General features: G+C 37.0%; 1 protein-coding gene across 1 annotated transcript; it reads right to left on the bottom strand.

The window, feature by feature from the left end:
* Nucleotides 1-5,034: 5,034 nt before the first annotated feature.
* LOC131007035 (laccase-14-like) lies at nucleotides 5,035-11,520 on the bottom strand. The gene is made up of 5 exons (XM_057934186.1): nucleotides 11,366-11,520; nucleotides 10,976-11,127; nucleotides 6,627-6,874; nucleotides 6,428-6,556; nucleotides 5,035-6,365 (listed from the first exon to the last, which is right to left on the bottom strand). The coding sequence occupies exons 1-5, from the start codon at nucleotides 11,465-11,467 to the stop codon at nucleotides 5,308-5,310; spliced, it is 1,689 nt and encodes a 562-aa protein (XP_057790169.1). The 5' UTR covers nucleotides 11,468-11,520; the 3' UTR covers nucleotides 5,035-5,307.
* Nucleotides 11,521-11,866: the final 346 nt, after the last annotated feature.

Consider the following 11,866-nt stretch of genomic DNA (forward strand, 5'->3'; position numbering starts at 1 on the left):
ATCTATGAACTCCCTCAGGTTGGACATGACCCTGTCAGCGTTGGCCATGGCAGTCGAAAGCCTTGCTTCTGCCGTAGGTATCATTGGTGGTGGAGGAGTAGCAGCCCGGGCTGATGAGTCAGGAGGCGATGGGAAATCCCTGCGAGCCCGTGGACGAGAAGGGCCTGCCTCGTCATCGTGCCTACCACGGCGCCCTAGAACTGAGGCTCGTGGTGGAGGATCTCGTGGCAAGGCCATCGGAGACTCAGGGGCAGTAGCGGGTGTCTCCGCTGGCATAGGCGTCCCCACTTGTACGTAGTCTCCCGGAAGGATGTAGGGCCCTAGAGGGGCGCGGCCCCACAAAGTGAAACAGATCTGAAGCTCCGCAATAAAGCTAGGGAAGTCTCCCATGAGGTCGTGGTAATCTTCTCGGCGAAAGATGTAGTGGGCAGAAATCTGCCTAGCCCATCCCTGCCACTCGGAAGGTAACAGTAAGATCAACCTCTGGATACCGTCATACCCTGATACTCCATGTGCACTCGCCTCGACCCAGTGTCTGTGAAAACCTGCGAGGAACTGTCCGAGGTTATCCCCGTGACATGGAGCATAGGTGCGGTAGGACCGTTCGACCTCCTCTGGACTAGCCCATGGGGGCAGTGGTCGTCGTCGGGTGAAAACAGTTCTCGCCATCTAACAAAGGAAATTCTATCGTCAAAAGTAGCACACGACAAGTAACTTAAGGCAATAAGGTTCTAAATATCTAAAATCGGAAAACAAGTTTGGTTCAATAACCATAATGTGCAAAAACACCTCATCATCTAAATCTAGCATTTACACAAGCCATACAGGTTCTTAATACTTAATCACAGATTACCAATTCGACTATCATATAGTTCTAGTGTCGTTGTTTCCCGAACTTAGGGCTTGTTATGTGATGATGATATTTTCTTAAATCTAGCAACGAGCACTAAAAGTTTCAACAAAATAAGTTCAAAAGGCCAAGCTAATTCGAGATCTCATCGTAGAAAAACACTCGAATATTTAAGTTATGCCCATGCCATCAACGTACTATTGGCGTTCGTTACGCTGCTCAATCTTCATGCTCGTGGTTTCATCCTGCGACCCTTCGTGTAATTCTTCTTTCTCTATTTCGACCATCATTGTCGATGTCATCGTAACATGAAGAAAAATTAAGGCATCTCCCTAAGTTCTCTTCTATGTTCCGTCGTGAGAGTGAGCATATATAACTTAACAGTTCTAAGTTCTTGTGATTCATACCATAGTCATACTTATTCATGCTTCATACATTTCAAGAAATTAACTTAATTAAAACTTGAAAGTACTTACCATAACCTCCGTTGAGCGTGACGAGATGTAGTGCCAAGCTTTTGTCAACTAGTTCAAAGTGTATTTACTTACTTAATCTAGACTCAACTTAGAAGGAATGAGTAGTACTCAGAGCAAAAGAAATGCTCTGATACCATTCTGTCACGACCGCACTTGCTAAGGATAGCAAATTCGGGAAAACCGCGACTAAGGGAGGGAATTTAGGAGCGGGATTTAGAAAGGGCATATTCGTTTTCTTGATGACTCGACTTGTATAAAGAAATCGATCAAAATATCTAGATATCAACGAAGGCCACAAGGGGACCGTACATAATATTATCCCAAAATGGGGTACTCAATGGTTTTAGTACATTATTAAATAATACATATTGTTTGACAAATGACATAATATCTTAACATAATCAGTGTTCGCAGCGGAAATAACAATAACTTGAGTATATGTATGAAGACATATACTCCACTCTGAGGTTCTCGTCCTAAATTTCTCAAAAGCTCCGCTTGCACACTACATCCTCGATCACAGCTCAACCTGCACATTTAAAAATACATGCAGGGCTAAGTACAAAAGTACTTAGTGGACACTTGCCGAAATTTACATATATGCATAATATTTTATTGTCAAGCCTTTCAATAGTAGTAATATACGAGGGTTTTCCTTTAAAGACTCGTATTTACCAAACATAATATCATTTCTTTCATCAATAACCCGCGCAGGTATTTTATATCATTAATCACCATATCAGTAACTCGTGCCGAAAGGGAGGCCTCCCTCTACGGACACTATGATCGGCCAACCCGCTAGATGACTCACGATCACAAGGTGTACACTAATTCCGAAGGGATTTGCGGTCCCATCCAGAATCCGAATTCGATTAACATCAGATAGGCAATTAATAATAAAACATAAAGCATTTAGGCATTGACAATATCATTTAAATTCATAAGCATAAAGTCTTAACAATTCTAATATATAATTTTAGTTTATACATAGAAAGCCTACCTGAATAGCAGACTCACGGTTTAGCTCTAACTCTGGTGCTTGACCTTTAATCCGAGAAAATAAAATAAGATTCTAATTCTCGAAAAATCTCAATAAATGAGGATGCGTGAAATGATTATGCATGATTCATATTCCTTTAATTAAATTATGAGATGCTAATCCTATTTAAGGAATTAAAGCTCGTCTTATGAGGTCGGATTATTAATCTTTAATAATCTACTCATCTTAAAAATAATCTAATTCACTTACTAATTAATAATTAGTAAGTCTTAAAATCTTCTCTAATTAAACTTAATAGAATAATTATGAAGGCCCAATTAAAATAAAATAATCAAGGCCCAAAAGGAATTTAATTCGAGCCCAAATGAACAAATTCGAAGCCCAGTGCATTAATAATATTAGGCCCAACATCAATTAAATTCTAGAGCCCAACAAATGAGGCCCAAGATAATAAAATCATGAAGCCCAATAAGTGAGCCCATCATCACCCTAAAAAATTTAGTAAATTTTAATATTAATCACTAATTAAAATAATTAGGATTAATGAAGAGGCCTAAAATAATAATTCTTATTGGGTTAAATAAATAAATTTCATTGGACTTAATCAATTTAAAACGTAGGAGCCCAAGTAATATAAATTCGAGACCCATTATTAATAAATAATAGGAGTCCAAATAATAATTAATGTGGACTGGAAAGAATTAATCTTAGTCCAATAGACACTTTAATCGGCCCAAATGACGAATTAACAGCTGGGCTGAACTAAACAAATCTGAAACAGGCCCAATAGAATTAAATAAATTCCAGCCCAAGAACATTAAATAAATTCGGCCCAGATAGAAATAAAAAGATGGCCCAATGAATTAATCTCCGGCCCAATAAAATAAACTAGGCCCAATAAAAGAGTCCAAAAATTCTCCCCATAAGTCTTCACTCTCGGTTCTCTCACTACCGACAATTCTCCTCTCTCTCTCTAAATTATCGGTTCTCTCCCTTTTTTTTTTATTAAAGCAGAACACTATTTCTCTCTCTCTTATCTTTAAAACCGAATCTCTCTCTCTTTTTTTTTTTTTTTTTATAAAAATCGGTTCTCTCTCTCCCTCTATATTAAAGTAACATTCTTTCTCTCTCTCTATCTATCTATCTCTCTTTTTTTTTTATAAAAATCGGTTCTCTCTCTCCCTCTATATTAAAGTAACATTCTTTCTCTCTCTCTATCTATCTATCTCTCTTTTTTTTTATAAAAATCGGTTCTCTCTCTCCCTCTATATTAAAGTAACATTCTTTCTCTCTCTCTATCTATCTATCTCTCTCATTTTTCCTCACCAACTCACGCACACACACAAAAAAAAACGCACACACCCATCTCATCCCTCTCTCGCTCTCGTTCTTGATTCTGGCGTCGCGCCGCCGCGCTGCTCCGCCGGCAGTTGCCAGTGAAGTCGCCGCCGCCTGGAGTTGTTGCTTCTTCGCCTGAGGTCGACGGATCTGGCCTTCAGCCGTTCGTCTCGCTCGGAGCTCCCGCCGCCGTTGGCTTGCCCGGAGTCGCCGCCGACTGCAGCTGCTTCGCCGGAGTCGCGGCCTGGAGTTGCTGCAGGCTCGTCCGGTGGTTAGTGGCTCGCTGGAGGAGCGCCGCCGCCGGCCGCTGCTGTTGGCAGCAAGAGCCCGGCAGCCGCCTCTCCCGGAGCCGCCGTCGCCGTGAGTCGCAGAGCTCCGACAATCCACCATCCTTTCTCTCTCGTTTTATCACTCACGATAGGTTCGTAAATTTGAATAATTTTCAGAAAACTCAACTGTAAAGACTTGATTTTGAAATGAAAACTTGGTTTTCTGTATTCCTAGTGAGATACAAATTCTAATTCTGATTTCTTGTGAAAGCTTTGATGCGTATACAAATTCTGTAAACTGTAAACAAAATCATATGTGATCTCATTCATGTTGAATTTCTGGATAATGCTATGTATGAAAAGGAAGAAAGTTGCGTGTAATACCTTCACCGAATCTTGTCAAAAGAAAACTCTGCGTTTAAGAATTTGCTTGTTTTAGAGCTGAAGTGTTTGGATGAATTTATAGATGGGTCTCTGCGACAATGAAATCTATGACTGTGGAATTTTTGTGAGTGAAAATCGGCTGCGCCTGAACAAATAAGATTTGCTGCGGCTGTATCTGTATCTTTGAAAAAAAAATGAGATTTGTTGTTGAAAACTGAGATTTGCTTTGTTGAATACTGAGATTTGCTTTGCAGCAATTTTGTTGACTACGTAAGAGTGAAATAAAAACTAAGCACGGGTGAGAATAGAGTGGCTGAGGGAGCATGGCGTGCTAGATTTAATACACGGAATAATATCTAAATTAATATCGTAGATTTAATTCTTCACAAGCCGGAATAAAATCACGACTCAAGAAATAATAATAGAAAAATAATTCTATTGTGATTAATAAATAACATGACTTAACTAAGTCAGTTATGAATCTGAAATAAATAATTATTGGCTTACTCAATAATTTTCATCGCGGTTTTATTTACGCGAAACTACTGACTTGGTAATAAAATAATAATCCCGCTTAATTGAATATAATCCAGTGTCATAAGCTGAATTTAAATCATAAATAATTACTGGGCTTGATTTACTGAAAGATGAAATAATAATTATCGTATTACCGGATTTAAATATAATAAAAGAGCGGGTTGTTACAGTACACTACAATGAAAAAAAAAATACCTATTGCACACTATAGACTACATGTGAAGACTGTAGAGTATGTGCGTGACACAGTAGTCTATGTCAACTATAGACTACGTAGAGAAAATGGGGGTCTTTCTCTACATACCTATTCTCTACAGTGCAGAATGCTCATATTTGTAGTAGTGATAGTTCCATTTTTATATTAGTATAGGTAGATATGATGGGCATACACAGTAATATGGAAGTAGAAGACGATTCGGACTTTTATTCATCGGAAAAGTAGAAGAAGATTTTTCAGCAACGTGGCATATCCGGCGGAGGTGGCAACATCTTCTCATGGGGACGTTCCCCATCTTTGACGATGAACACCATTCCCATTCCCCAGCTGATATGACGCTCGATATGGCAATGCATGTACCACACTCCCGGATTGTTTGCCTTAAATCTTATTGCGGCCCATCCGTTTTTGGGCACTACAATGGTTTGCATCAACGGCGGGTCGACCAGATTGTAGTTGGCCACATCCCTGATTCTGTTGTAGTTCCCTAAACCGTATCCGACCACGTAGAACCTGTATCCGTGTAGATGTATGGGATGATCGATGAGATGGTTGGCTCCTTGAAGCACCACTTCCACCGTGGTGTTATACTCCAGCATCCGAACCCCTGTTCCGAAGTTCGTCCCCGCCTCTTCTTCGGGTAGCACAACGCCGGTGAAGTCGTAAGATAAATAAGGGAAGTCTGGGAAATCCTCTGTGTAAACTCCATTGATCCCTCTGTAATAAGCCTGTAGAATGTCCAGTCGGAGTCGGGGAAGCACGAACGACACGTTGTTCACGCTTGCCAGAAACCTAGTCGACCCCGAACACGTGCTTTTCAGACACGGCATTAGATTCATCGATAGAGTGTAGTACATGAATTCCTCCACCTTCTTAGGAACATCCACGTCGTTGCCTAGACTTCTCAGTCGGTTGATGAAGTTGTTGATCGCCGCTGAGTCTTTGACATCGGGTAAACTTGGAAGAAGTGGTGATGGCGGCGGCGTGTAGTTCCCCACGTACTCGATGATTGCTGTGGTGGGGGTGGTGGGGCTGTGGACGTCTTTGCTGGTGTACATTCTGGTGGCCATGTAATAATGGCTGGGTGGCTGGTTAGCCTCCAGCAGCAAGTCGAGGGTCTGGCCGGGGGGAATCGCAACGTAATCGGTCGTCAACGGCTTCGTGTAGGCGCCGTCAGCGCCAACCACGGTGAGCTCGTGGTTGGCAATTTTGAAGAACATGATGTTGTCCAGCGCCGCATTAACCAATTTGATCAAGTAAGTTTTCCCATATTCCACTCGCAACTTGTACGTATCTGCGCGCACAATAGTTTTTGTTAAGTAATATAATTAATGTGAGCAATTTTTAATTAATTACCTTGGTTTGAGCATGGATACAAGTCGCCTGGTTGGCCATTGAAGAGGAAAGCATTAGAAACTTCAGGATCTCCACCAGTCTCGAGAAACTCCTTGAAGACTGTTTCAATCTCGGTATTCCACCAATCTCCTGCAACAATATTAATTAATTAATTAATTAATTAAAATGAAATCAACACACACACGTGCGCATGATATACCTATTAGGATGGGGGGAAAATGGGCATGAGGGATGGGGAAAGGAAAAGACTCGGTCCTGGGCGGTAGAATGACAATGGCGCCATACACAGAATTCCGAGCCCAATCGCTGTGAGCGTGCCACCACAATGTGCCTTCCTCGTCGGAGAGAATAATTTGTTGGGTAAACTTTTGTCCAGGTTCAATTGGGCACTGCGTCACATAGTTGGTGCCATCTGACCATGGATACTGGGGCATTTTTACTCCATGCCTATAATTACCATGCTTAACTTCAGTATGCATGACATGACAATTATTCAAGTGTCATGCATTTATCTAGAATATTCTAGGTGAAAATAAGCTATGTATATTCTTGAGTATTCTAAATAATACCTAGGACAAGTACGAGCATTCTAGAGATTAGATATTTTTCATATAGTATCTAGATAATTCCTTAAGCAGATGCTAGTAGAGAATTCTAGATACAAATTAATGTAGTGGGATCTAGAGAGATCTTCCCACACCTATAAATAGAGCTCTTGTGAGATTTATAACTAGGGCCAGCCCTTTAGTGAATGAAGTGGGGCAATGGCCCAGGGCCCCCAATTTTTGGGGGCCCCAAAATTTAGGCTCATTTGTATTATACCCTAGTAAAAAATATATATATATTTTTGCTATTGTGGGAGACGGACAGATGCAGCAAGCCAGCCCAGCAGCTCAACAATTAAAAAAAAAAATAAAAATTTTCCAATCGGCTCTCTCTCTGCTCTCATCTCTATTCTCTCTCTCTCTCTCTCTCTCTCTCCCAAACGGTTTTATCGGCCCTGCACTCTCTCTGACTCTCTCTCGACACTCCACTCTCTCCATCTCTCAACTCTCTTGGCTCTGCTCTGCTGGCTGCTGCGTTCTGGTCGCCCGTCGCCGGTGCTCCGGCCTGTAGCTGCGCCTCTGCCGGAATTGCAAACTGGTGTGTTGTTTCCAATTTAAATTTAATTGCTTTGAGTTAGAACTTAGAAGTTTAAGGTATTTTGTTGGCTGCTGTGTTTATTTTGATTCTTTGAAATTTGATTTTGATTTTAATTAGAATTTATTTGTTAATTGAGTAATTGTTATTGTTTATTTGTTTTATTGAGGTTGAAATTTATTGTGGATATTATGTTGCCTAGAAAATATGCATCGGGTAGTCAAAAAAGAAATAAAATAAAAAGAATTGATGAGGTGATTAAAACTAAAAAAGGAGCCATTCATAAGTTTCTTATACCTAGTTCTAGTTCTTCATTGAAAGAAGTTGATGTGATTGAAAATGAAGAGGTTGACGCTATTATTGAGAATGAAAATAATGCTTTGAACAAAGAAATTGATGTAGATGAGGATGAGAATGAGAATGAGAATGACAATGAGAATGGTGCTTTGCATATAGAAATTGATGATGTTACTTTGAATATATTTGATCCAAGAACTTGGGATAATATTGATAATAAAACTCGAGATATCTTGATTGAGAAAGGTCCCCTAAGAGAGTATAATCTTACATTCCCCGGAGATGAATTTGGTAAACATTTTGCATATTCTCATTATGATGATTTTGTTTCTCAAAATGCTAGAAGATCTAAGTTATTTTTGTAATTATTTCATTATTGTTTTTTAGTTTATTGCACTTTTATAGTTATAGGGGCCCCTTTTTTTCCTTTTCGCCTAGGGCCTCCGAAATGTCAGGGCCGGCCCTGTTTATAACCATCTCAAAAAACATCACTCTATCTAATATTATCTAAGTTCTTTGGAGACAAGAGCTCCATCTTCTACACACACTACACTCACAATATTCTCTACATCACTTCACTACAATCACTCACCACACTCAAACCACTATATAATCACCTCCATTTTCTAACAAGAATCTATATATATATATAAGCAAAATAAACTCTATCCTATGTGGCGCCGTATAATCACTTTATTTCAATTTTCCTCAATTCTCATTTATTCTTATATTTTTCAATATCTCTAATCAATCTCCACCTCTAATCAAACTTCATCCATTAAAAAAATCTATAAAATTCAATAATATATAAATCTATATATATAAAAAATCAATAATATAACTTATATAATATATGTAAGTTACTCCAACGAATATAATATTAATATGCATTTTTTGAGTTTCAAGTTGTACAATTAATAATAATATAATGCTCCAACGAATTTTACATATATTAATATGCAGAATATATACATCAATTTATTCCAACGAATTTTAGATTCATATGCAGATCATATACATCGAAATACTAATTAGTTAACATATGAGTTTCAATTACATATCCCAAGTTAAATATTTTTTCAACATTCATTTTTTTTTTTTCAAAATTTTAATTAATTTTGAATAAAAAATAATTTATGAATATTTCTAAGATTTATAGTTTATAGTTTTGATTTAAATATTACATTGTTCTAATGATTTTTTTAAACAGATTTGCAGTTCACAAATGATCAAATAATAACATTGGTTGAAATTGAGAAGTTGTTTATTGCTAATTTCACCAGTTTAACCAATTTTCCTACCATGTCGTTATCAAACGAAACTGTCATATTTGATTCAGAGAATCTATTGATATTAGAAGAGATGTCTTACAACATGGAAGAAATGAAAGAAGACAACCTTAAACTATATGTCTATATCCCTCTTTGATAGATGAGCGAAGAATGATTTATGAAAAAAACATGGAAGAAATTATAGAAGACAATGTTAAACTATATGTCTATATCCCTCTTTAACAAATGAGCAAAGAATGATTTACGAAAAAATAATGGTTGTGGTTGATAGTGGTGTAGGGAGGATTTTTCTTTTTATATGGATATAACATCATTACTGTTGCCTAGGGCTACACACTCTAAATTTGGTATACCATTAGATTGCCACAAAGTGTAATTTTGTATAGCTATTAATTTTGAAAATTAAAAAATGCAAGTTTATTTTGTTTTGAGTTCGTCCTCCATTTCAGAAAATAGAAAAAAAAATATTAAAATATATTAAAAATTACAAATTGTCTTTATGTATGTATGTATGTATGTATGTATGTATGTATGTATATGGTCAGAAGGGCTGGGCTAATATATTTTTCTCATTAGCTAAAATTCATTATTTTGTTGTTTAAGTTTTGATTAATTGTCTTCCTTTGTACAGAATATGAATGAGTACACATTTGATGAAAGTACATTTTGATTTCAAATATACATATTACATATAATAATTTTATCATAAAAAATAGGCAAATGCTTTTGGTTTGGATACAGAAGAAACCAACGAATTTGCATAATGAATACTTAAATAGGCGACTGTTGACATTATCAAAATACATTCTTATACGTGCATTATGCAACAAATCCTATTGCAGCTATAATGGAAAACACATATAATGCATTTGACCCATAAATGTTTAAGAATAGAGCTATCTTGGCCCCCCACCAATGAGATGGTTGATACGATAAATAACTACGTCATGTCTATAATGTCCATCAAAGAAAGGGTTTGCCTAAGTTCAAACAGCATTCGCAAAGAAGATGGACAAGTGAACCTCGATGAACATGTATTCTCGGATGAATATCTAAACACGATCAAGTGTTCAGGATTGCCGAGTCATGAAATTAAGAGGGATGCATAATCATGTTTTTTAGAAATATTGATCCATCTAATGAGCTTTGCAATGACACTAGGCTAATAGTAATTAAACTTGGGGAACACGTAATTGAAGGCAAACTCATTTCAGAAAAAAAAAATGTGGGCAATTAGTTTCCTATAGCTGGAATAATTACGAGTCCAACGGATTTCACTAAAATTTCAATTCGGTTTTAGAGAAGGCAATTCTCTGTGAGTGTTTGTTTTGCTATGAAAATAAATAAAAATAAGGGACAATCTCTTTCAAATATAGGATTATATCTACTGAAATCTGTTTTTAGTCATGGATAACTTTACGTGTCAAATTTGATAATTTATTCAAACTTTGGTAGCTTAAGTCATTAATGAGTTTATTTTATTGTTTTTTCTTATTTTTTTAGTTACTGATTCCAACTACATGCATTTAATTTAGATACGTTTCAAATAATTGTTCCAATTTTTCTTTTAATATTTTGTGGGTTGAAACTCTGCTTACATATAAATTTCATAAGATATTTAAATTAAATTAATTTTAAATAAATATTACAGCTTTTTTACTTTGAAATAATTTTATTAAATTCTCTATTTTAGTGAAAAGAAATTCATGAAACAAAAAATATAATATTAAATAATTTTATAAATTTATATTTTAATAGATCCCGTCGAAATTCGATGGGCCACTTACTAATGCAACATTATAATATTTCATATTTTTACCAGTGGATGCTGATATTTTGATCGGCGCGATTCACAATATTCATTGTAATCAGATCTCCCCTCCTAGCATATATGGTTGGCCCCGGGAACTGTCCATTTATGGTCAGCATAGTCTTTTTGGTGCATAATCTAGTGTGTGCAGAATTTACCACCTGAAATAAGTTAGGAGGAATTCAAATTACCTACTTTTTCTTTTTTTCAATTAAAATTACAAGAGCTATACACCACCATCTAAAAGTGGAAAAACATCACTGCATGCACACGAGATTCAACCCAAGACTTGTCACAACGGAGAGTTTTTGGGTGCCTCAACCTTACACCTCATTGGCAAATTAGTTTTTCTTAAAAGCTAAATAAACTAAAAGGCGACGATGATGAAAATATGCTTACTTCAAACGTACAACAACGAATTGAAGCATTAACTTGCGTTGCGCCTCCAAACATAATAACACCTAAGTAGCACAGAATGAAGGCCTTTGTAGCCGAAAACATTTTTTATTTTTTTGTGTGTGGTATATATGTATGACTATTGTGTGTTAGTGTCATATTTATAGTGTCGGTCTTACCACTTGTTCTCAATAGAACTTGCTTTTGTTAAAGATTGCTCTATGATCAATATTGTGTCCACGTCATTCTGGGCATATGTGCACCTGCGCATTGCATTTGGATGAGAACACGTGTCCCCCAACGAAAACCAACTCGGCTCAACACTTAAATGTCCTTTCCGGTTTGCATTCTTTGAATAAAGCCACTGTTTTGTGAAAAAGAAATGGTTTTGGAAGAGGCGTTCGTGTGCAATAAAATGATGCCACCAATCATTCCACTATAATCAACAAGAAACTATCAAAAATTCAATGTCTTTGCACAATCGAATATTTAAGAGCTACTATC

Source organism: Salvia miltiorrhiza, chromosome 1 (genome assembly GCF_028751815.1).
Source record: "Salvia miltiorrhiza cultivar Shanhuang (shh) chromosome 1, IMPLAD_Smil_shh, whole genome shotgun sequence".
NCBI classification, from domain to species: Eukaryota; Viridiplantae; Streptophyta; class Magnoliopsida; order Lamiales; family Lamiaceae; genus Salvia; species Salvia miltiorrhiza.